Source organism: Dermacentor albipictus, unplaced genomic scaffold, assembly GCF_038994185.2.
Source record: "Dermacentor albipictus isolate Rhodes 1998 colony unplaced genomic scaffold, USDA_Dalb.pri_finalv2 scaffold_13, whole genome shotgun sequence".
Taxonomy (NCBI): Eukaryota; Metazoa; Arthropoda; class Arachnida; order Ixodida; family Ixodidae; genus Dermacentor; species Dermacentor albipictus.
In genome coordinates, this window is record NW_027225567.1 from 10,775,568 (window position 1) to 10,801,741 (window position 26,174).

Here is a 26,174-nt window from a genome sequence, read left to right on the forward strand (position 1 = left end):
CACAGTAATGCGCGCAGACCCGAGTCTCGTCGCTAGCAGGAAGTTACGCAGCAATACCGAGCTAAGCCTCGTATCAAAACGGTGTCACCTGCGGATTAGGTGTGGAGCGCCTTCAATTCCTGCGCAGCACGTGTTCAGACAATCTGTGACGCTGCTGAGACGCGCTGGTGAAAAGCAGGTTTACTTTTTTCTTGATATTTCGCGGACTTTTTCGGCACGTAGAAGAAAGAACCACGCAAGATAACGACCGCAAAAAAATAAATATTGACATTTAGAATGTCAATATTTTCCCCAGAAATATGCACCCAGAAATATGCACCCAGTGCACAACCTGGAAAGACGAAAGGCAAGGGCCAAAGCTCTCCTGCAAGAGATAGAACACGACAGAGAACATGCGGCATTTGTAGATGCTGCGTGGGTCAGAGGAAAGAAAGCCTTTACGGCAGTAGTAGTAGATGCAGATGGTCTCACTCGGGATGCTATTACAATCATGACTAAAGACACGACAGTCGCGGAACAAGTAGCGATAGCATTGGCTTTAAGGAATAATAAGTGGACGAAGATTTACAGCGATTCTAAGATGGCTATTAGACACTTTACCAATGGCTTTGTAACCAAAAGGGCTGCCCAGCTGATCGGTGAGTTGGACAGCCAAGAGATCGAAATCCGCTGGTTTCCTGCGCACATGGGGTCTGTCGATCCATCTCGGAAGAATTTAAACGAGATGGCTAACGCAGCTGCACGAGGGCTTACTATCCGTGCACTACGCGACCAGGACCTTAATAATATACAGGTGGAGAACAGGGACCAATTACTTACATATAATGAAATCACAAGGCATTACTACATGAACAGAAGGGAATTCCCAGTGCCACACGCTAAGCTCAATAGAGCTCAAGCGGTGACTCTGAGATTGCTGCAAACAAGAACTTATCCAAGTCCAAACTTTATTAACAAGATATATCCTGAAAGAGAGATACCAATCAATTGCGAGAAGTGTAATGGCATCATTACTCTGGATCACATGCTTTGGCAGTGTCATGTGACTTTCACAGACTGTGACAAGGAGAGAGACTGGTGGCAGCGAGTCCTACACAGTGGAGTTCTTTCCGATCAAGTACAGGCCGTCCAGAAGGCCCATGATACGGCGGTAAGGTTAAACCTTACTGTCCCGACGTGGGAGCCGCCTGCGTCAACCTAAGGGTTGATCTTCAGGACATTAATAAAGTTCATCATACCATACCATATTTAGAATGTGTTCTAGTATCTGGTGTTGACATATTGACCGTAAATATAGCAGCTTAACAGCAGGCTAATTTTTCGATAGAATCTAAGGAAATTGCGATACCATAAAAGGACCATGGGATACTTCTCTAGGAGGATACTATCAACGTACGCGGGCGAAACAGAAAGTCCTTGCCCCTATCTTTATTAGCCAAAATAACGTACATACAGCTAACTACAAATATACGCAGTATTCTACATACCTTACACTATTTTTCTACATAGCTTCCACGCCGGTTCAGACATATCTCCCATCGCAGCACTAAATGTGCGATGCCCCTGTCGTCAGTGAGCCACGCACGCGGCCTCCCCGAACGCTCATTGTCATCCAAGTCTTCACGGCGTTTTGTGAACTTACAACACCACCACCTCACATTTGCTTAAGCGAGACACCTTTACCCATATGTGGGCTGCATTTCCCTGTGAATTTTGATAGGCGTTCATCCTTTACTCCCTAGAAAACGAATCGCATTTCGTCGCTCGTACGCCGTGAACGTGTAAAGCAGAACCGCCATCTTGTACAACTGACAGCACCGCCGTTCCGTGGAGCTTCCGGCAGATAAGGCCGGGTTGGTCCAAAAAAGGTCCGCCGCTGAAAATGTATATGTTGACTTGCCATTCACAGCCGTAATTGGGCTAAAAAAAGAGGGCCAAAGACTTTTGAATTCGACCTCGTACAATTGCATTCATCGGCACAGTGAACATCGCATATTTTTTAACTATAGGTGCATGATTTATAAGAGTAATGGAGTTGTGCGACGTTTTGATAGCGTATCCGCTTCTTTGGCTACTGTTAGTACGTTTTGGCGCCGTTTGTATGTGACACGCGTTGAAGCATTTGTTACCACCGGTTACACGCAGTGCTAAAACAGTATACTAGTGTTGGCGTGTTTGACGAATTCTAAAGTGTGTCGCAGCTGTCGGCTCCTTGCCTTCGAAGCGTAAACGTTCTCACTTCTAGTTGGCTTACCGAAATATGAAATCTGCTGTGCAGCGTCGTGCGCACGGAACTACTGAGGCCAGGAATATACGAGACTATGGCGAGCAGCCACAGTGGAATGCCCTCCTGTAGAAAAAAGGCAACGCGGCATTAAAGGAGCATTCGTGTTTCACGATATCTTCAGACGCAGCACGCAGCAGAAGCACTGCAGACAATAAGCATTTTTTTTTTAACGGGGAATGATGTATTTTGGCCGACACGACATGTCTATCGAATGAAACAGGGTGCAACTTGATAAGACTGACGTCTCCTCTGATAACACGCGCATAAAATTTGTCCTGGGGTGCTAAGCAGGATGCGCCGAGTTTCTCGTTCACCCGAGTTTTACCCGAGTTTGCCCGATGGCAGTCAGTGAACGGAGATAGCGTGGAACGCGCAAAGGCTGCAGGCAAAAAAATGTGTAGACAAAAAGCCGCGTATGACAACATGAGCGCACCCTGTGCGGCACGCTGCTTCCACGTTTCAAGCGCAGACGGCTGCACAACGAAACGCGCCAGCGCCGCGTATTGTTATCAACGGATTATCGCAACTTAGCAATACCGTGACTGTACCGCTGTCTGTCTGCACACTTGCCGTGAGCCGCTTGCCACGCCTTTCCCGGGCGCGTCAAGGGCGTGCCTCCTCTTTCGGCAACTATCTTTCTATCTGCCATCGAATGCGAACGGGGTACATGCGGCGCATTCTTGCACCTACGCTTTCGCTCAAACGAATACGTTAAAATACAACAAATAAAATAATGAACATTTTTATTTCTTTAAGTGTCTGTTTTTCGTTTTGAATGCTAGAAATATCTGATGACAAACGGAGATCGAGCAAATTATTAAATTTTGCACTTCATGCCGCGGGTGGCGACAGTGAGGCGAAAGCTTAGAAGCGGATACATTGAAGCGGGTGGCACGCATGAGGCAGTTCATACGGTGAGAAGTCGCCTAGGGGCGCTACAGTGCTATTCTCAATGATGTCAGTGATCACCACTCTTTCTCTATTAGGGGAGTAGAAACGCAGCGCCGTGGTACGGCTGTTCATCGCAGGCGCCTTAAGGCCTCCACTTTACCAACTAAAAACGACGCGCTAGTCTTAAGTACGGGAGCAACGGCTGTCGATGCAAAATGGCGGTCCGTAGTGTCCGATGTGACGCAGTTTAGTGAAGATGTACCAGTTTATCTTTGTGCGCGAAGCCTCGGCGATGCATTGCGAAGTGCGTGCTTCCTATCGACACAATTCATCGCTTGTCATCGCTTGCCCAGTGAAAGTGCCTCTGAGCGCATGTACGCAGTGTTTGAGTGTTTTGTGCGCACCAAGGTGCTTGCGGATTACTTATGCTGGAGCCAGCAGCGATCGCAGAAGGATATCGTAACGACACCGCAGAAATCGCATTTTGGCAGGTGAGGGCTCTTGTGTGCGGTTATAAAATTAGACTTCGAACTGAAGAAGGTGTTGGAACTGTTGAGTGCGCAGTGCTTGTGATGAAGAAATGCCATTGCACTGGGTCTAGAAGAGCGAGCGATTCTCGGACACTGATCGTGTTTACGACGTTGTGGCTCTGATACATCACCGATGACAGAGCAGCCATTTCAAACGACTGCTGCGATACGCACTCCTCAGCATCGTCGTCCCCCTCGGCGCATCGACGCCTTGCAAGCAGCTACAGTGACGTGCTGATAATTATTTACTGTGCACTACGTCGCCACAATGCAGGTAATGAAACCGTGCTGTGGGGCCATGTCAGCCCGAGAAGATATATGCATAAGCCAGCGACAGTCAACGCTTTGTTTTTTATAGTAGTGCGCAGTACATCACCGATGACAGTGTGTTGTGCGTGTTTTATGTCGGTGGTGAATATTGTTGATGCCTCTCAGCTCGGCACCGCGTCGTTGTTGCCGAAAGAGAAGTTGGGCGTGGCCCAACCGTGGTGGGTGCGCGCACAAGAGTTACATGCCTTGCGCGGGGCGTGACCTCTGGCTTTGATTGACAGGCAAACTCGTGCTAAACTCGTACATCGCGAAATCCCCTCCGAGTTCAACTCGGGAACATGGCGGCGGCAGCAGCAGCCTGTGTTTTGCAGCCAGCGGCAGCAAGCGTCATTGTGACCGTCTGGACCCGTTCGCGTACATGACCGCCGTGGAGTTTCAGCGTCATTTTGGCCTGTCGAGGACATCAGCGCGCTGGCTGTGTGACGAGCTAGGCGAAGACTCTCGTCTGTGGAGACAGCGTGGCGGGCTTCATTCGCTCACCGTTGAAGAGCAAGTCCTCTGCGCCCTCTGTTTCTACGGGACTGGGAGTTTTCTGGGAAGCGTCGGCGCCGAGCGTTACATTGGACGTCATCAAACTACTGTGAGCCTCTGTGTCAGGGATGTCTGATGCGCTTATTGATGCGGCAGTGCGGAAGCGGTGGCTGGCTTTCCCGAAGACTGTGGCTGAGGGGGCATTTATAAAAGAACGCTTCTTACTTCGCGGAAACATTACGAACGTAGTCGGGTATGTCGACGGAACGTACGTAGGAATTAAGGTGCTTTCGATGTCAGCGTTACTGTGATTAGCATTGAAGCAATGTCTAGACGCACCATATTGCCACACTTGTCACTTCTGTGTAGCCGACTTAAATTTTGTGTTACCGACGTCACACATGGGGCAGCCTATGATACTGACTTTTTCGCTGGTTGCTGACGTTTTACCGATTGTTCTACTTGTCTATGAGGGTGCCTTCCAAATGGCTCACTTTTTGGGGAAGGAGGTGAATGAAGTATAAATAGATAAATGGATATCACAAATTGTGTGAAGTACCCTGTGAATGCTAATCTCACAACGAACTTGGGGTTTTTTTTTAGAGAACTTAGTACGTAGTACAAATTACTTAGTATGCATAATGCTGAATTTTGGTCAGGCGTCATCTATCGCACGCACTATGAAACAGCAAGGCATTGCACAATTCGTTGCAGTGCGAGATGCGGATGTCGCGCCAAGCCTGTAATGCTTATGTATTTATGGCAAAATGAAAATGCATTGAGAATCTTAGTGTGCTGGCTTGCATGAAGAAAATACTTCAGAGTGTTTGCTGTGTTCGCTGTTGGTGCATATGCCAGTGGTTCAGTGTATTTTCTTTTGGAGGGGGGGGGGGGGGGGGGGCAGCGTTATTCTGTATGGACAAATTGTATACTTTCGTCTTATAATGGGGCTCTAATTCTTCAGCAGTAGAACAATGCAGATCCAATGCTCTGCAGAACTCAGTGTGCGTGAAGATGTCGTGAACCACCAAGGCAAAATTACATATCGGGAGAAATGTGGTGCAGATGCCAATGAAAAGTGGCTCTTTAACCCGCCATGATAAAAATAAAGATTGCAGAGCGAATAGACCTTTTGCACAGCTTTAGAGCAATGATTACACAAACTGTGACATGCTCAAACGTGTAAAAACTTGCCGCAATGCCAAAGCAGGATGAGCGATATGCAGCATATTTTGGCATTGAACATGTCTTGTAAATGCTATTTGTATTGTAAGCCTCAAGCCTCGCGATCACGCCTTTGCCTCCGGCACTCCCTTTACTGAAACGCAGCACTGTCTTGCTATTGGTGTCATGATGATGATGGTAACGGCAGCAGTAAGGCTGGTTAATGCTTGCCCCTTTGATTCTTGCGAGTTTAATGGTACAGAATATGGCACGTGCACACACCTGTGCAGATAACCAAGCTCAGTTTGTTTTAATGAGGTACACAACATTCACTGTAATCTGTTTTTGATTCTGAAGTGCCAAACACCACCTCTTTTTCAAGGATGTCATGGGAATATTTGGCGAGAACTGTTTACAGCCCCTCATATTGGAAGTGTGGCCAGCCAGCTTTGCTTGGGTGACTTTATAGATTTCTGTTCCTGATCATTGTGTGCTATCAAGTTGCTAAAGTCTACGCAACCAGTGCAAGCCATTACGTGATTCTATAGTCGGATACAACTTTAGGACGCCGCAGAATCTGCACTTCAACAGCAGGTGAACACAAGCCTGCACCAATGGGCACACACTCTACACTGACGTCGTGCCGCTGGACGCACTAATACCCGCTCATTGGAGAGGGACTATTTCTTTAGACGTGGAGGCAATCGGCTGCTGCGCTTTGGTCATCTGGGTGGGGCCTCTCCTCTCTAGTGAAGTTGTATCCGACTAGAGCATGCCGCTTTTCATACAACACAAAAGGACAAAGTGTACAAATATTTGGCCTATGAAATGGATACATCATAAGTGAGCTATGCATGGGCTTAAGCTGTGTGAAAATTAATACATGCAAATATATGACATTGTTAAAGAATATGTGGTATAAAACATGCATGTAATGGCACGTTTAAATCGGGGAGTGTTGCATTCATGCGCACAGTCTATAGGTGATAGCATTATTAAGGTCATGCCGTTTCCTGCCTTTTCATTGCGAAATACACACACCGTTCATCTTGTGGCTAATCAACACCCACTGTATTCTTGCACATAGAAAGAACAAACAGCACAATGATGTATATGCTGCATTAGTGTCTTTTTCATTTACACGGTCCAGGTTGTCTTACGTGTTTGCCCATTTTGAAGAGACATCAAGTGCATCTTACAAGTGTCCCAATATGCACAGCACAATGTTTACTGCAATAATTTTATTCATGCTCTTGAATAATAAACAAAATAATAAACTGAAAGCTCCTTTATAAGGTGTGTTCTGGGGGCTCGACTGGAAAGCAGTGAGTGCTCTGATCCTATTGTTGCACAGCAGCCCTCTGGACCTTGCCACACTCTCAAGAGCATGTGCCTGGCGCTTGCCTACTGCCACCAGGTGGTTGAGTGCCTTCAGCAGCAGAATGTTTTGCTGCAAAAAAAGTAGATTGTTGGAAGGAATTGGCCACATATAAACCATTATTTACAAATAAAAATGCTCATTGCACTATTGGTACAAACTGCCCTTAACTGTGGAGGCCTTTAGTGTATGCATAATAAAACAATTTGTCGGGACAACATTGCTTTATTTTTCATAACGGGTTGTTTTTTTCATAGCCAATTGTAATGTTTCTTAGTGCGCCAACAGCTGACGTGTCCTCGAACCTTCACGAGTCTCTACTGTCAGCACCACAAACCTATTTTTGTTCACTGCAAAATCAATGGCGCTCCCTACAATCCCGTCTTATGCGAGCTGATTGCATCCTATGAATACAAATATTTTTTTGTCCCATTACGCAATTTTCTACCATCCTCGGCTGTAGTTCTCTCTCCTTGACATCCATTCTGTCATGCTTATGTAATCACCTTATATGAATTGGCAACAACTGATCGAATACGTGCATGGCCTGTCCACAGATTCCATTTTTTTTTCTTAATCTCAACTAGCATATAAGTTGCCAGGGTTTACTACGCCACTGTCTTCCTGCCTTAATGCTATCTCCAACAATTTTTCTTACTTCGCTTTCTGCACAGTCCTCGACTTCTCAAGTTTCTTTGTTAACCTCCAGGTTTATGTCCCATATTGCATAACCGGTAGAATGCAACGATTCTAAACATTTTTCAAGGATATTGGTAACGTGGCGATCACGATTCGGGAATGCCTCCCATGTGCTGTTCAACCCATGAAATTTTTGTATAAGTTTCCTGCTTTATATCAATACCTGCTATTCATATTTAACCTGGATAAAGATACTCTTCCATAGATTCTGCGGGCTGAATGTCAGTGATGAATTTCTGTTATATCACTAAGTTAGTGAAGGTTACCTTTATCTTTTCCATATTTTCGCGGGCCCACGTACATGTAAAAGCACGAACACTCGTTGGCTCTCGATGCCTTTTTTAAACTGCTGGACATTTAGTTCGTTACTACGAATGTGACTTAATCCGTTCACTATTATTATGCTAAATATGAAACAGTAGAAATACACTTATCTGCAGTTTGTCGATGCCTCCGTCACTGTGTTGCGAGATCCATCGTCGGCACCACCTTCTTGTCGCATCGTAGCTATATCGGCTGTCTTCCTTTAGCACACACTATGCAATATTCGTGACGCTCGCAGTCACGCAGAGTGGAGGAACTCGGTGCACTCACAGATGCAGTACCGGATAAGTTGTTTGTTCAGGATTGTGCCGTGAACAGTAGGTACGTGTTGCTATCTGTAAAATCGCCTAAGCTATTCGCAGTCTTTCGGGGTGCACGGAAGGATTGCTCACGGAGGAACAGAACTATCCAAGAAATAGTGGTCATCGTCGGGCCTGATCCCTACGTCGCGCACTGCAAGCTCGTTGTACGAGTTTGTTTACACTGGGCCTCTTCGATGTTTAGCCGCCATGCTCGCCCTATGAATGTGTGTGATGACGCCACCACAGCGTTCCCTCGTGGTATAATGCGAACCGTACTAAATTACAAATTAGTCGAATACACATGCAGTGTACATCTTGTAAGCTTTAAAATGCTTTTAAACCACGTCAAACCAACTAATAATATTGTAATAAATGCATTTGTTTTATAACTCGCTTGTGCCTGTAATGCACTCGGTGGAACGACAAACAAGTGAAAGAAGGCGCGACCATGCACCGACGGTATGATCACGTGAGCCCCAGTTAGTCGACCGCCCAGAAGGCAACGCCCAAGGAATGATAGCCACCCAGAGTGAATCTAGATAAACCAATGAAACTGGAGGCTTGTCGAAAGATAAACTGTGTCTCGGTACCATTTGTGCTTTCATCTTGGGGTGTCGCCAGAGCTCGTGAAGATCCCGAGTTTCGCCAAACTCGACGCATCCTGCATAGCACCCCTGGATGGAAATTCCAGTCATTTATTTACGAACATTTCACTAAATGTATGCTGTCGATTGGTAAACACACGTCTGCAGTACAAAATTTGAGCAGATCCAACACACATTTTGGAATCTATGAGGAATTCTCATCAATCGGTCAATCAGATGCTCTAAATGTGGGCATTTCATTCCAGCGTCTTTGCGGCGAAAGAAACTTGCGCATGTGCTCTCGCGTACGCCTCCTACGCAATGTGGCAGACGCGGTGATCACTTCGGAGAGATACTTGGCGTTGGCACTATGGAAACATGCCTGCTACTGTGATTGAATAATTAAAAGCACCGATCCGCTGTGATGCGCGGACGGAGGATCGATCCCGCAGTCGGGGATGTCAATTGCTCTTTATGTGCAACCTACTCGGCAAGACAGCAGGAGCAGCCAGATCAGGAAAGCGCGGGAGGGTTTCGCAGAGAGACTACACTGCTACGGAATTGCTGTGAGGCCGCCGCATTCAAAGCTCCCGACGTAACATGATTCTTTTTAACAAAATTATTCTCAGAAAAAAGTTGTGACAGCAAATTAGACGCGATAATTTCTAAAGAGAACGGTTAGATGTACGAGCTGCAAATTCATACTACGGGACAATTATGGGGCCTTTATTTTAGGCAAAGTTTGAGGGTGCAAGGTCTTTGTGAAAGAAAAGTGGTCACTTCTTCATTGTTTGAAAAGCGAAAATATAAAAAAAATATGTTGCTGACTGTATAAAAGTTAACATTGCCGAATTTGTTCAACCGCGACAGCATTGCCTGAAGAGGGGCGTGAAGTTCACATTTGTTCGCAAGATCTGTTCTGGAATCGATCTCAAAAGCCGTGCAACCAGTTCGAGGATTTGGTGTACTAAAATGTTTCGCCTCAGTCCGACACGAAGGTTATACGAGCAGTTCTTAAAGCGGCCTTGAAACATTTTTTTTTAAATCTAACAACCTGGAGTGAGTTCGATACCATCCAACAAATACACTGCCATATTATTTCTCAGCAAGACCTATTAATAACGGAGATAAAAGTGCTCAATGTTTACTATGCCCATTCCTCCTCAGCACGACGTTTCCTCTCATGTGGGACGGTGCTGATAGCGGTGCCCTGCTTGTTGCTCCTTTCCTTTTTTTTTCTCGTTCGGCGGTGCACTGAAGTTCAACGTCGGCGTCTGACGAAGGTGCCCACGAATGAGCAAGGAGCAGTGGCAGGACGCGTTGCCGACCACCGCGTCCCTGTTTCGCTATAGGAAGGGTGCTCACACGTGTGCGAACTTTCTCTCCGGAATTAACGCATCATGAAGAACAATCGACCAATAGCGGGCGTCTATGGGTAGTCGGGTTAGTCTATGATGTCATAGGCGGGATGTAATATGAGACCCTAAAAGTTGCAATAGGCGAAATTTTATGCGAGATTGCAGGCTCTATGCAGCTATAGATGCATCATAGCGCAATTATATTTTGCTAGAATATTCACACCGCATTGTCTAATGCTTAGCGAACGTGTTTTTAGCGTTATAACAGTGTACCAATGCCGAATAACAATGTCGCTTATGTACGAAGTGTTGGGTGGCCTTCGATTTGCTTTTCACGTCGCCGAACCATCGTATTATTTTACGATGATGACTATTCTCGTTCATCAAGCATTTTCGTAAACGAAAGTTTACAACCAGCTGGCCTGAACTCAATGATGCACGTCAGTGTGTGCGCCCACGCTTGTGGCTGCGACGACGAAAAAGAAACGCCTTGTGATCCGCATAAACTTAACTGTTTTGCGGGAAGTTGAACAGAGAAGAGGTCACCTTCCTCAATGATGAAATCGCGTTCAGAGCACATAAAGCGGGTACTGTTGCAAATGGGTCGCAAGCCCCAAGGGTAGCGTTGGCCTAGCGGTCTGGGGCACAACTGGAAGCATCCGAAGATCCTGGGAAAGCATGAGTCGACTGCTAACAGAACAACTTGTTTATTCTAGCATCGCAAAAGAGCGGCCGGTCAGGTCGACCGAAGTGGAGAGACGGGAGAGCACGCTACTCAACGGAAGAAATCGGAGCCTCTCTCTTGGCGACCGGGGGCAGCTGCTTTTATACTGTCGGAGTCGAGGGCAAGAAGGAATGCCTCGTCAGAGGCGCACGTGACGGCGGGGCACGGACACGCTGAGAGACACGTTGAGACGAGTGTAGTTATGCATCCGCCGGGCCGGCGCCGGTCAGACCTCCTCGCTTCACACTTGGGGAGCTCCTCTCCCCGGCTGCCACGCATTGACAAGCCTGGGCACCAACATGCACACACACACACACGCACACACGAATACACGTGGCATTGAAACATGCCTGGACGCGCTTGGCGGGGAGGCGTTGCAGCAGCGCTGAAGGGGCACAAATGTCCGCCGCTTTGAATGAAGCGCCGGCGTCCGTTGCATCCACGCCGGCTATACCGTGCGTCGTAGGCGAAACGTAACAGACCGCCCCGCCGGGAGAAGGAGAGGCCGATGGTCAGGGGACTGCATCCGCTGTCCGGAAGGATGTCGCTTGATGATGCTCATAACCGAAATCGGTCGTCCTTCGGCGTTTCTTGAGCGCAGTGCACAGAGAAGGCCTCGTTCTCACGTTCAGGTTCACACAGGACACTGCAAAGTGACTTCGGGAGAGTTGCCATTTTTGTTCTCGTTCCCAGCAAGCGTTAGAACTACGCCGAAACTCAACCGCTCAGTCAGCAAGCACGGCACAACCCTCACTAAGCCATGCCAGGCTCTTTCCCCTTTTTTTCTACTGCCTAGTTCCTTACAGTAGTCTAGCAGCACTCAGAACACGTCCACAAATTGAAAATTGCACTAGAAAGCACATCTTGACTTTGAAACACTAAACAAAAGCAATATGTTAAAAATCCTGCCTCAGGACGAAAAACATCAATAACAAACAATTTTGAGGCTGATTCCCACGTTAGGGGCTTCGACTTAAGCCATCGGCGTTACCGTTGAGACTCCCGTTTTTCTAACGCACCTCCAAGGAATATTGCTGCAAAGCGAGGCTCCAGCGCAGGAGGCGTCCATTTGTGGAAGAGATGGTCTGCAGCCATTGGAGAGGTCAGTGATCCGTCTCGAAGCATGCGAAGCGGAGACCGTAGCGAGCGACCGTACACCAGCTCAGCTGGCGAAAACCCCGTAGCCGCATGCGGCGCGGTCCTTAATGCGAACATCACCCCAGGCAGACACAGCTCCCAGTCAGTTTGTTGTTCAAACCACAATGCTCTCAACACGCGCTTCATGACGGAGTGGAGCTTCTCAGCTGGATTCGACTGTGGGTGGTACACTGAGCTGTGTAACAGCTTTACCCCGCACCTTTCGAGAAAGGCTGTCGTCAAAGCGCTAGTAAACACTGTGTCCTGATCTGACTGGATTTCCGCAGGAAAACCAACTCGCGTAAATATGGACAGTAGTGCATTGACTATTTCAACTGAGCATAGTTCTTTAAGCGGCACTTCTTCAGGGAACTTTGTCGCTGGGCAGATCACAGTCAAAATGTGCCTGCACCCCGTGGCTGTTACCGGCAGAGGTCCCACTGTATCAATAACGAGCCGTATAAAAGGCTCCGTAATGATAGGTACCAACTTCAACGGCGCCCTCGATTTGTCCCCTGGTTTGCCCACCCGCTGACAGGTGTCACACGTCCTCACAAGTGGTCTGCATCCCGAAAACACCCTGGCCAATAGTACTCTTGCAAGAGATAGTCCTTAGTTTTCCTAACTCCTAGGTGTCCGGACCACGAACCCCCATGCGACAAGCGCAACAGATCCTGACGGTAGCACTGAGGCACGATCAGCTGATCGAACTCCACTCCCCTGCGGTCTAGATACTTCCGGTACAGGACCCCACCTCTTTCCACAAAGCGAGCATTTTTCTTGGCGATACCTTCCTTGACAATGCAGCGTATGTTTTCTAGGCTGCCATTCTTTTTTTGCTCGGCTATCAAAGCCGACCGGCTGACTTTTAGCAACCTATTAAGTCCGTCTGACGTAGGCGCGATGAGCAAATCTGCAGATAGCTCTTCTAACTTTCCCGTGTCGGGCATTTCCTCTCCAGTATCTGGTGCCTTCAACGCTACAGGCTCAATTGTATTCAGTTCGGGCGTGCTAAGAATATCAGCTTGCTGCGCCTCCGACCCTTTTTCATTCTTCGACAACGTCGGCCCCGCAACTACCGCCTTTGCAGCGAGCTCCCGAACTCTCGATCCGGTTAAGGCCTGAACGCTAGCCTCACCAAACAAAAGCCCCTTCTCTCGCAGGAGGTCATCGGACCTGTTCGAAAATAGGTACGGGTAATGGGGGGGGGGGGGGCAGCATAGATGACACTGCGGCCTCCGTCTCAAGCGCTCCGAAACGTCCTTCAATAAGCACTTTTGCTACGGGCAGACACACGCTATGAGCTTCCACGGCTTGCTTGATCCATGCGCACTCGCCCGTGAACATATCGGGTTCTACGTAGGAGGGGTGAACTACATCCATTGTAGCTGCGGAATCACGAAGCACTCGGCACTCTTTCCCGTTCACGAGGAGGTCTCGCATGTAAGGCTCGAGAAGCTTCATGTTCTCGTCAGTGCTGCATAATGACAAAAACACGACTTTTGTTTTTGTTTCCTGACACTGCGCCGAAAAGTGACCCGGCTTCTGGCACGTATAACACACGCGCGCTTGCCTCGTCTCGAACTGGTTTCTGCGTTCGGCTTCGGCTGCCGCCGTCTCCTTACGTTCGGTCGGACTGCTTTCACTCGCATCCGCACTACGTGTGTCCCCCCTTGCTCTCATGGGCGGGAACTTCGGCCTCTCAAGCTTGGAGCCAAATTCACCCTTTAGACCGTCCTTAGCTCCGCGAGCCCGACGCGTCACAAACTCCTCGGCTAGCTCGGTGGCTTTAGCCACCGTACTAACCTCTGGCCTATCCAAGACCCAGTACCGCACGTTCTCAGGTAACCGACTATAAAACTTTTCCAGCCCGAAACACTGCAGAACTTTCTCGTGGTCACCAAACGCTTTCTCTTCTTTGGGCCACTCCTGCATGTTTGAAATAAGCCTGTAGGCAAACTCTGTATATGACTCACTTTTTCTTTCTCATTTTCCCGAAACTTCCGACGGAACGCCTCCGCTGACAGCCTGTACTTTTTTAGCAGACTCGATTTCACTTTGTCGAAATCCTCTGCCTCCTCTCTCTTCAAGCGAGCGACTACGTCGCCCGCCTCGCCGGGTAACAAAGTGAGCAAGCGCTGTGGCCACGTTTCCCGAGAGAACCCCTGCTTTTCGCACGTTCGCTCAAAGTTAACCAGGAACAAACCAATGTCCTCTCCAAGCTTAAACGGCCGCATCAGGTCAGTCATTTTGAACGATACTCGTTCTCCTGCACCGTGTGCCTCACTTCCATTACGAGCGCGTTCCATCTCTACCTCGAGACGCTTCATTTCCAAAGCGTGTTGACGGTCGCGCTCTTCTTTTTCTTCCTCTTTTTGTTCTTTTCGTTCCCGCTCATCTTTCTCTTTCTGTTCTTTAAGTTCGCGCTCCTGTTTCTCTTTTTGCTCTTTAAGTTCGCGCTCCTATCTTTTTGCCCTCTCCTCAATGGTCTCAAGGCATTCCGACAGCTCGTCATCCTCAGCTTCTAACTCAAGAATAGCCCTTAGCAGTTCTGGTTTTCTGAGTTTGTCTGAGACATCCAGACCCAACTCTCTTGCAAGCTCCAGTAATTTCGGTTTGCGCAACGACTTCAAATCCATGGCTGCTCTGAATGCTGCTTTCTCTACTGCCTACTATTGTCTTGCCGCAAACTAACCCGGCAGCAACGACAACCACAATTACCAGCTCTGTTTCTGACACTAACAAAAGCCTGGCAAAACTAAGAAGAAGAAAGTCCCGCACTCACCAAACCTCGCAGCCAAGAATTCAGCGCAGTCGTTCCGCTGCAAGCAACCAGTCATCACACAGGGCTCGTTTCACTGCTCGCGCATGGTCGTTGTGCTGCTCAGCGTACAGTCGACCACATATCTTCTCTGCTGGCTTCCGTTGTCGCGATCTCAGCGCTGGCAGACAGTTGTTGCAATCCCACCGCTGCCACCAGTTGTTCCAAATGGGTCACAAGCCCCAAGGGCAGCGTTGGCCTGGCGGCCTGGGGCACAACTGGAAGCATCCGAAGGTCCTGGCAAAGCATGAGTCGACTGCTAACAGAACAACTTGTTTATTCTAGCATCGCAAAAGAGCGGCCGGTCAGGTCGACCGAAGTGGAGAGACGGGAGAGCACGCTACTCAACGGAAGAAATCGGAGCCTCTCTCTTGGCGTCCGGGGGCAGCTGCTTTTATACTCTCGGAGTCGAGGGCCAGAAGGAACGCCTCGTCAGCGCACGTGATGGCGGGGCACGGACACGCTGAGAGACACGTTGAGACGAGTGTAGTGACGCATCCGCCGGGCCGGCGCCGGTCAGACCTCCTCGCTTCACACTTGGGGAGCTCCTCTCCCCGGCTGCCGCGCTTTGACAAGCGTGGGCACCAACATGCACACACACACACGCACGCACACACGAATACACGTGGCATTGAAACATGCCTGGACGCGCTTGGCGGGGAGGCGTTGCGACAGTGCTGAACGGGCCAAAATGTCCGCCGCTTTGAATAAAGCGCTGGCGTCCGTTGCATCCACGCCGGCTATACCATGCGTCGTAGGCGAAACGTAACAGTACAGAAACAGTGAACTTACGTTACACGAAAGCAGAGAACATCCAAATGCCCGTAATGAAATGGTGCTGGTGAGACCTGGGGGCCAAATTTACAAAATTCGCAAATCTTTTGGTTCGGAAGTTCTCTTCGGCATTGACCGACAGCCGTCGATAATATTATTTATGACTCAACGACTGACGATTCTCCACAAATAGCCTCACAAGCGTGATACCTCGCAGGAGCCTTCATTGAACCTGGCAGCGGCTCCTCGATGGATCCTGCCGACGACGAAAACCTGAGGCAAGCCAAGAAAAAAGGTAATAGCAATTTGACATACTTGATTGACTTACTCGGACCTCTTTATCTAATAGGCACGAGATGAGGTTGTATAGGTGGCGTCTTTATATGGCGGTGCCGCGGATGTAACAGCATTTGACAGCGGGTGCAGCAGGCGCAGCCGCCAGCTGAGTTTGTTATGTTCGGTCGTTTCTTCGTTTTGGCGTTTGCCGAAATATCACATGAAACCGAATCCGAACAAACGTGTTGCTCTCTTGCGTGCACGGACAGTTGACCAAACATGACTGAAGCTGGTCAGGCCATTCAGTTCCATCGCTGCATGTAAAAGCGGAAACTTGGATATCCGCCGTCCGTAGGCAATGGTAGGCTTTGCTTTTGTCTAGTTGCTCTAACGTAAATAAAGGAGAAGTTCATTTGCAAGTGCTTAGAATTCAATGTAAATTGTCTTTACCTCCGCGGGTGTAACAGCTACCGAGACTCGGAACTGATGGTGAACAGACGGATTTGGAGTTGTCATTTTGCCGTCCTCACAGTGGCTCGGCCTTTATATTTAGAGTCTATTTTCCTTCCTCGTGCTTTTCAGCGCTGGCGGCGTCTGGTAGAGGACTCTGTGCACTCTGCATTGAAGACGAACGCGAACGCAGCGGCGTGTTATTACTCGCCCTCAACAGCGGCCTTAGACGTACACCGGCCGTCACTGATGGTTCTCGTACAACGAAACTGTGTGAAAGAGACCAAGACTGAACATTTTGCTAGGTTTTTACATTAGAATCGCCGAAACATTGTAAGAAAAGTGTACCGTGAACGGGGATTTACCGAAATTTCAACTGTCGGCGAAGCAGTGCAAAAAACACAAATATGGAGATGCACGTCTCGCTTTGGCCATGATTTTGGTGCTGCTTCGCGAATCTACATAAATAAGTAGTAAAACAACTGCAAAATAGCTGCTGGAGTTCCCACGTGTCAACTTGCAGCGGTTAGGTTTCTTTGCGGGGTTCATTTGCAGCCTAATTTGCATTCATTTTCTGCTTTATGTGCTACCTGAGGTCATGAATGTGACTAGCCTCGTACTAACGACGTCATTTCTCAGGCAAATGCACGGAATTGTGTTTTGCAGTTCGCCGGGCCTTAAAAACCACAGTGCGATATCACTGCAAGCGCCGTGTGCGCCTTCGCCCTGTTGTCGGCCAATGTTCTTACTGCTGCAACTTGCGGCACTGTTCGCTAGTGCACTGCTGGACATGTCGCTGTGTCCACTGCACCACAAAGGACTCACCAAGCGACGTCCAAGTTCTGCGCTGGTAAAGTAAATACCAAGTGTTACATCTTACGCGGAAAAAATATTTCAAAGGAAGCTGGCATCTGTAGGTCCGAGACGTTTTTGCAGATAGGCTCCACGGCACTAGGCACACACGTGCATACAGGAAGAAAAGTGTCGGCAATAATTGTTTCAATTAACTAAAATGCGCTAATTTGTAATTCCTTTAGGGCGGAATGCATAGAAGTGAAAGTGAAGTGGAGGATTCATGTGAGGGCGCCGATTGTGTGGCGATGCCCTGCCGATGCTAATCTTTTTCGTGCTCCATCAGTGGTGATAGCGATGATATGCCCGCGTTATCAATGGAACCAGCCGCCCATGGATGGTGAACGATAAGAGTGGCATAGAAGCGAACGCTTGTAAGAGTAAAAGCAGCCGAGTTCAGACTGCTGCTCGTGAACATATATGAAGATTTCGAATAGGAAGATAAAGAAAACATACAAGTTAGGAATGAAACCGTAACTATGCTGACTTCAGAAGCAGCAATAGAAATCTGAGGCAAGGCGCCAAGGCAACCAGTAGGTAAGCTCTCCAATGTAACAAAAGACCTAATAAACTAACGACAAAGAATAAAAATGACCAACTCAAGAAATCACATAGAATTCGCTGGACTGTTTAAGCTGATAACCAAGGAGAAATTAAGTGATATTCGAACTTGTAACGTCGGAAAGATTAAGGAAGCAGTAAAAAATGGCCGCAGCATGAAATCAGTGAGAAGAAAACTTGGCATAGGACAAGCCGAGGTGTATACAGTGAATGATGAGCAGGGTAATGTCCTCAGCAATTTCCATGATACTATAGCATAAAGCAACAGAAGGATTCTATACTGACCTGTACAGTACTGAAAGCAGCCATCCTACCTTTATTGGAAGTTGTGATGAACATAATACAGAACCTCCCACATAACTATCGGTAAATTTACAAGGACCTTTCAAGAAAATTCCGGGAAAAGCGGCAGGGTGAGATGGAATAACAGTCGATTTATTCAAAGATAGAGGAGACATTATGCTTCAAAAGTTTGCGGCCCTTTGCATGCATAGCCTCACGACTTAAAGTCTACCCGAGAACTGGAAGAATGTTAACCTTACACTAATTCATAAGAACGGAGATGTAAAAAAATGGAAGAATTGTAGGCTCATCAGCTTGCTTTCAGCATTGTATGAAATAATCACCAAGAGAATTTTCAGTAGAATAAGGGCTACACTTAACTTCAATCAACCAAGAGAACAGGCTGGCTGCAGGAAGGGTTGGGCACGATGAATCACATCCATGTCATCAGTCAGGTAATTGAGAAATCTGCGAAGCACAATCAGCCTGCTTATATGGCTTTCATAGATTATTAAAAGGCATTTGATTAAGCAGACATACTAGCAGTCACCAAGACATATCGTCATCAAGGAGTGGATGAGGCATAGCTGAATACCTGTGGAAATATCTAGAAAGACCCCATAGCTACCTTGGTTTTGCACAATAAAAGTAGAAAATTACATATCAAGAAATGGATCAGCAAAGGAGACAATCTCTCCAATGCCATTCACTGCATGGTTAGACCTAGTCAAGCTATTAGACTAGGAAGCCTTAGAGTGAAGATCAACGGCGAATATATCAACAACACTCGATTTACAGACGGCATTGTCCGGTTCAGCAACACTAGGGATGAATTGCAAGATATGATTGAGGACCTTAATGGAGAAATTGCAAGAGTGGGCTTCAAGATTATTATGCACAAGACAAAGGTAATGTTCGTTAGCTTGGAAAGAGAGCAAGAATTCATGATCGCCATTGAGCATCTAGAGTCTGTGCAGGAGTACATTCATCTCGGTCAGTTACTCACAAGAGACCCTGATCAGAGAAGGAAGTTTACAGAAGGATACAAATGGGTTGGGAGTGCATACTGCAGACTTTACCGAATCTTGACTACAAAGTGAACACTGTTGTTGAAAATAAAATGTAAAATGTTTGCATTCGGCCGGTACTAAAATATTGGGCATCAACATGGAGGTTAGCAAGGAAACTCGAGAACAAGTTAAGGACCACGCAAAGTGTAATGGAGCGAAAAATGTTAGATATAACGATAAGAAACAGGAAGAGAACGGCGTGTATCACCGACCAAACCAGTATAGCCAATATTCTAGTTTACATTGGGCTAATAAATTGAGCTGGCCAGGCTATGTGATGCGTAGAGTATTTAACCAATGGACTAATTAGAGTTACATAATGGGTGCCAAGGGAAGGGAAGCGCCCCCAATCGAGGATGGCATAAAATAAGTTGGACGGATGAAATTACAATATTTACAGGTGCAAGTTGGAATGAACTGGCGCCAGACGGGCGCATTGCGCTATGGCTGGGAGATGCTTTCGTCCTGCAGTGGACATAGAATATGCTGCTGATGATGATAAGCGAAAGCAAGGAATCGCTACGAAATCGCGGCCCAGCTCCTGAAAGCGCGCCGGGCGGCTATCTTGCAGCAATGGCACGGATTGTCACAGCAGTGAGAACGCTGCACACAGAAAAATAAGCAGATGCAGCGTTGCGACATCTTGTACAGCAGGTGAAAACTCCCCCACACCCACTGTCGGGTAGGCGCAGGTGAATTTGGCAGGTGATGGGAAAACAGTTTTCGCACCAGTACAGTTCGAACATAGGTCTCAGAACGTCTCCGCCCAGGGTTGGCGCTGCTGCCAAAGTGTGGTCGATAGCGCTCTACGCAGCTCGAACTTGACAAAAACCCAGGTGGATCTCGTGTCAGCTCCTGATAGCGCGCTTGGCGGCTATCTTCCAGCGATGCCATGGGTTGTCGCAGTAGTGATAATACTGCACACCGTAGAATAAGCAGATCCAGTGTTCAAATCTTGTACAGCAGGTCAAAATTCCGTAGGTGAAACGGTGAACTCGGGTAGGCTAAAGGGAAACAGTTGCAGTACGAGCAAACTTCAAATAAATGTTTCAAAGCGAGACCCCCCGGGCTGCCAGTGCTGTCAGAGTGTGGTGGACAGTGGTCGAACACTGCTCAACCTTGAGAGTCGTCTAAGTGGTGCTCGTGTCGGCTCTTCATAGCGTGCCGGGCCGCGAAGCACGCAGCTAGCTAGTAGACGTCTACCTAATAGCTTGATCTGGATATGTTACCTTTCGTTTGTAAACTGCACTCAAGACATGTACATTTACAAGCAAGATGGTAGCTTGGCTAATCCCCCTCCACTTACCTTTAGCAGCCACACAGCGAAGCACTGCATTAGCTTGGGTGTAGAAATGCCATGTTCAGGCTTGTTTCAGCTTCGCAGGTGCTATAGTTTGCTCTACTTACCATATTTACGCTCCCGAAGTGCCGAATTCTTGTTTTACATGTCACTACGAAAGCACAAGATAGGCAATGCCCACAGTAAAGAAACTGGTCAGTGTCTTTCTTGGGCCAAGTTGATTCCCAACCAGATGAGCTTTTGACAAGCCCTTGATTTCATAACACTAATATTGCACACATAGCAAAGTGATAATCGTTTGAAGAAGTAATGACTACAATGTAGCGTAATATTTTTTGTCGATATGTTGCACCAGCACCGGAATAATTATCTCAATGTTCACAAAGAAATGTATTTATGTTCGACATATTGTTCTCCCACACGTTCCTTTTAAATTGTGGGATTGTTTCTGCTTAAGCTTATGCAAGTATAAGCATTTCTAGTAATCAAATGGCATTTGCACTCACTAGCTTTAATGTGTACCAGAGTTGGTAATAAAACATTATTGGAGGTTTCCATACAAAATCTGACGTCTGCCGCTATGCATGTGTGGCAGAAGGAGCAATTGTTCATTATGCCGCTTTATGCTTAAGAATTTAAGATGAAGCTTCGAGAAGTGTTGCAGTTCAGCCTAAGCATACTCTAAGTCACATAATACATCCCAGTCTACTGGTCCTGTTCAGCCATTCTCCACGTTCGAGCACCATGCCTGTAAATTATTATTCACTTTCTGAATCAGAAAATAACTATTGTCTTGTGACACTAGTGGATCAGTATTAGCATGTTATACCGCGCATATTCGGCTCTAGTAGAGCACTTAATAAGCATGTCTGTATGAAATATTGAAGTAAACGCACAATTATATTTCCCTCTTTCTCAGGTCATGAGTAGATTGATCTGCATGTGCATCTTATGTGCCAGTAAATTTGCACTGGTATGAACGTGCATGCATTCATATGCAAAAGCCACATATACTATTTCCACGACCAAATACAGCCTTTCAATACCACTATCACGTCAGGTTAACTGCACCCTAAACGGCTGCATGTAGTATTATTGGCAGCAGGACTAAGTGGTATTGTGGGGTGAGTGCATATTAAGCAATATAAACTAGCACGCGGAAACGCTGTTTCCTGTCTCTACACAGACACAACCTTGCCTCGTTGTTCGTAGATGCTTAAGGGAGCAGTAAAAAAATGTTTGTTTCATAAATACCATTGGGATTTTGTACGGTTGCTATGAATATGACTAAAGAGCGGCTCCTTAGTAAATGCAACTTCTTTTCAGATTATTTAGGAATCTTTATTATCAATGCAACACAAAAAAATTGTCCTGTTAAAATGGTAATTCAACTGTTTATAAAACGTGCACAGGGACCAATAAGCTTCGTTTGAGAGCATCACTAAATGTAGCTGAATATAATGTCAAATAAAGCAAACAGTTCAGAGAAAAAACAGGCTAAGACTCGCACGGAATTGTAAACTTCAAAGACAGCAAAGGGGTACTCGCAACGTTCTATTGAATATATGTTTGCAGTAACTAATGTTCTAAAAGACTTATGCTGCCTAAATCGTGGCTGCGAAACCTATACCATTGCCACAACACACACAAAAAAAAACTGATTTGTGGTGCTTTCAAAAGATACCAATTGCAATTTCAACTGAGCTGTGGCTGGCCTACCATAAAGAGCTCCCAGTGGACCCTGGAGCAATGTTTTGATTCGGAGGCCCACCATTTGTGCTAACCGGAAAAGCTTATTTTCCCCCTGGAATACCTTGTTGAAATTTTCTACCAACAACCGGGACTCGCATGCATAAAGTTGGTTAATGAGATCACGGGTACTGAACTTCCTTTTAGAGCGCAGCTCTTTGGCGTCCGTTCCTGGGTTTCGCGTCGGCGTTGTCGTCGGCCTCGTAACCAGCGCGCCGACGAATCTGCTCCGCCGCCGCGCATGCGCGCTGTCGGCTCTCCGGGCGAGGGAGGATGATGGAAGGGAGGAGGAGAGACTGTGGAGGAGGGCTGGCTACACAAATGGCTCTTTGGCGTCCGTTCCTGGGTTTCGCGTCGGCGTTGTCGTCGGCCTCGTAACCAGCTCCGCCCCCCTTTCATCCCCCCAGCGCTAGCAGCGACCGACTGATACCGCTTTCGTGAGTCCGCTACCGCACTCACGAAAGACGTCGTGCACTTCCTGCAACTCGCATTAACCGTCCATCGATCCACACCGATGTTAGTAGTGGGGGACTTTAATGTTGACATAAAGACAAACAGCAATTTCCTAACACTTATGCGGGAGAACATCCCGTTCCTCTCGCTCGTAACGCGTCCCACGGCTGTGACAACCTCGCGAGGCACTTGTATAGATCTCGTCTTTGAGAATCAAGCATTGGTGTACCAAGTCGAACATATATCAGTATATTTCTCCGACCACAAAGCTTCCTTCATGACTGTCAAGAACTGTTAGTGGAGTCTTTGTTAAAGGAATACGTGTGAAAAATAAAAAAAAAATTCTGTGATAGCGCATACATGTGTTGCTCGATTTCTTTGCCTCAATCTATCGAAAAGGTGAAACAGCTTATTTGCTGCGCTCAAATTTCGCATTAGGAAGTAACGTAATCGTCGGTAATTTTTTTCGTGTCACCTCAGCGAAAGACGCGGCTGCTTACTCAGGGATTGGTGGGCTCAATCGTTTCTAGTACTCTTCACGAGCAAAACAAGATGTGAAAACTGTAAAACAAATTGTGCGTCAAAATTAGTACTCCCTTTTAAAATCAATCACTGCACCTAGAAGAAACTCAAAAGATCGAGTACTGACACTAACATTTTCTGTCCCATTTTCCTACTTTTTATCTGGGTTCTAAGGCCCAGATTATGATATGGAGCCTCAATTGATTGAGGAGCACAAATATTTATTACATCACACTTTATGAAACTAGTTTAAAATGGTCTCCAAGGGCAGCACTATTTTAGAATTGAAGCTGCAGACAGTCCCCATCATCGAAACCATGATTGCAATCCATGCTGTGTGACAAACAACTCAAGCACGAGCCATTTGGTTCAGTCCAGTAGTTGACGGTGATTTAATGGTATTGTCACCAAAACGTATCAAATTGACCCTGCCAACTGTGCGCTTCTGTTAACGCGACAGCGTTAAGGAGCTCGTGTCGCAGAAAAGCCGGTGTCGGCGTCCGCGTCGTTGGCCCTGAGCGATAAACCCCAGAAGGCACTTCATAAATAAAAAACATCTTGCAAGATGGGCTGGTGGGAATCGAACCAGGGTCTCCGGAGTGTGAGACGGAGACGCTACCTCTCAGCCACGAGTTCGTTCCTTCAAAACGGGAAAAAATCGCCTTTAGTGAATGCGGTGATACCTTAGAAACGTGCCGTAGAAAGTTATACTGCGGTGTATATCGGTAATTATGACCTGTAACTTACAGAAGACGCAGTTTCACGAGTAGCAAAGTACGTTTCCGTCTCAAATGCAGGAGGACTATCTCCCCTGTTGTGATGTCTGATCTCTGTTTTCGCAGCATGGTCGTAATGTGCGCGTGTGTGTACGCGACTTTTGTGTGTGGTACATTGAGACCACCACATCTGAGTTTTGGTGACATGAATAGACTTCTGTTTCACATCTGAAGCCGCACTACTACTGGCGCATGATGTGAGCTGTCGCACTAAAACGTAATGTATTAATTATTGTTTATGTATTATTATACAAGGCACTAAGGCTCCATAGCCTAATTACTGAGTTGAGACCTATCCGTTAGTGGTATAAAAAGAAGACAAAAACTTTTATGGTGCACTCCTAAAAACCTAATTACCCTCTTGCCAGCACAAATGGAAAAGAACTTCATCATCATTGTTTTGATGCCAAATTCCCATAGGATATAGTAAATTTCAAAAGCGAAAGTCCATTTTCATTACTGACCAAAACACAACACTAATTTCCTTGTTTTGAAGCTGACATCACTTAAACATCGCAATTTGGCAAGGTAGAGTTCAGACTTATAACTAAATTAAAAAGCTAAAAGATTCTCCTCCAACAAATGCAAGTATAGCTCATTTTCATATATATGTCAGCAAACACGGTAAGCGAGTTTTTCAACTGCCCTCATATAGTAACCGTGACGCACATTAAGAAAAGACGCTCTTTTACATACTCCCCTATCTTGCCGCAGTTGTCAATGAAAACGGGGCCACAGACCGTGTATTTCGTGGCATCGTGCGACACGTGGGTTGTGGGGTGGGGGATATCCGCGTCCTGCCTGGCAGCACGCATTGCCTATGCTGCCAAAAGGGAGCACAACAGTGAGTATTACACCCTCGTTGCCGTTAAGGTCAAACGACACAAAGCTCATCCGAAGGAAGCTGAACGCGAAAAGGGACCGAATTCCCGAAGCTTTTGGCTCGCAACTGTTATCTCCCATTGGCAAGCCACCTGCGGTAATATTAGGTCCCGTATTAGGATTAGCTGGAATGGGTTCTTACGAATGATTCCTGCGTAAGAGCTTTATGTGAATAAAGACCTGGCCACTCACACACGCTTGGAAATAAAATTGCAGTTGTCGAGCGTTTTCTCGCATAGAACTTATTTCAAACGTCCTGCTAAACGTTCAACTAAGGTTTAGCAACCTTAGCTGAGCATTGCTTGTCAATAAGTGCGCGTTATATGCACTGCAAAATTATTTACAACTTTGAAAGTGAATCAGGGTGTAAATGTGTCTGTGACTCGCACCCATACATCCTTTCTGGGGGCCAGATAGAGGCCAATTTACAGGGTCATTCACTTTTAACAGCGTCAATTATTTTACCGTGTGCCGTAATACTTACCTACTGGTTGATCAAGAGTGCCAAAGTGTTGCGCACTTCTTTCGACAGTATTCAGCGGTGGCGGCGGCACGCCCTCCCTGGCGGATCTGCTGCCCTTTTCGAGCAGCCCCGGCGAAAAGGAGGAGCGGCGCGCCACACTCGTGTTCCTGCTCGTGTTCGCCACCATGCTCGCCGCCTCCGCGGGCGGCATGCTGCTCGTGCTGCTCTTGGTGCGTCTGCTGAGCGACAAGGAGTACGGCACCGGAGCCAACTACAGCGTCTACGAAATAGCGAACCCCGTGATCGCCAACGGTAGCAGCACATCCACAAATGGAGGGTCATGAGTCTGTCGACGCACGTCCTTCTGCCGACAAGAGAGCGCTTCGGCAGCTGTCGATCCAGTTTTATTGTTCGCCAATCCATAGTTTTCAAAAATATTTATGTGTACAGCTCTTGTCGTGGTTGAAAGAGTGAAATAAAATAAAGAATGTACTCAGATGCACAGCTAATTAATGTCCCGGCTAGGCGGAGAACCAGTCGGCCCGAGTTTCGTATGCGGGCATAACATCGGTGCGCACAGGTCGGCGGTGCACTTTGCTTTCGCGACCGTGAACAATTGTTGTGCAAAGCATTCGATGGCCCCCATTCTCGAGCAGAATTTACGATTTAATCGTGCGTAGTATCACAATATCGAGAAATTGGTTGTTGCCTAGTACAGATATGTTTTGAATTATGGGGCTTTTAAATGCTAAGGTCCGGGCCAG

The 26,174-nt window shown here is 47.1% G+C and overlaps 1 protein-coding gene across 2 annotated transcripts in view; it reads left to right on the top strand.

The window, feature by feature from the left end:
* The window catches only part of LOC135915708 (uncharacterized), a 47,595-nt gene extending 21,713 nt beyond the window's left edge, over positions 1-25,882 (top strand). Inside the window, exons 2-3 of one of the 2 annotated variants that reach the window (XM_065448848.1) lie at positions 15,992-16,069; positions 25,480-25,882. In XM_065448848.1, the coding sequence (XP_065304920.1) occupies positions 16,024-16,069; positions 25,480-25,754 (321 nt within the window). In that variant the 5' untranslated portion in view covers positions 15,992-16,023 and the 3' untranslated portion in view covers positions 25,755-25,882. Of the gene's footprint in view, positions 1-15,991; positions 16,070-24,783; positions 24,910-25,479 lie in introns of those variants that run through there. The other variant, XM_065448847.1, reaches the window with a different exon arrangement.
* Positions 25,883-26,174: the final 292 nt, after the last annotated feature.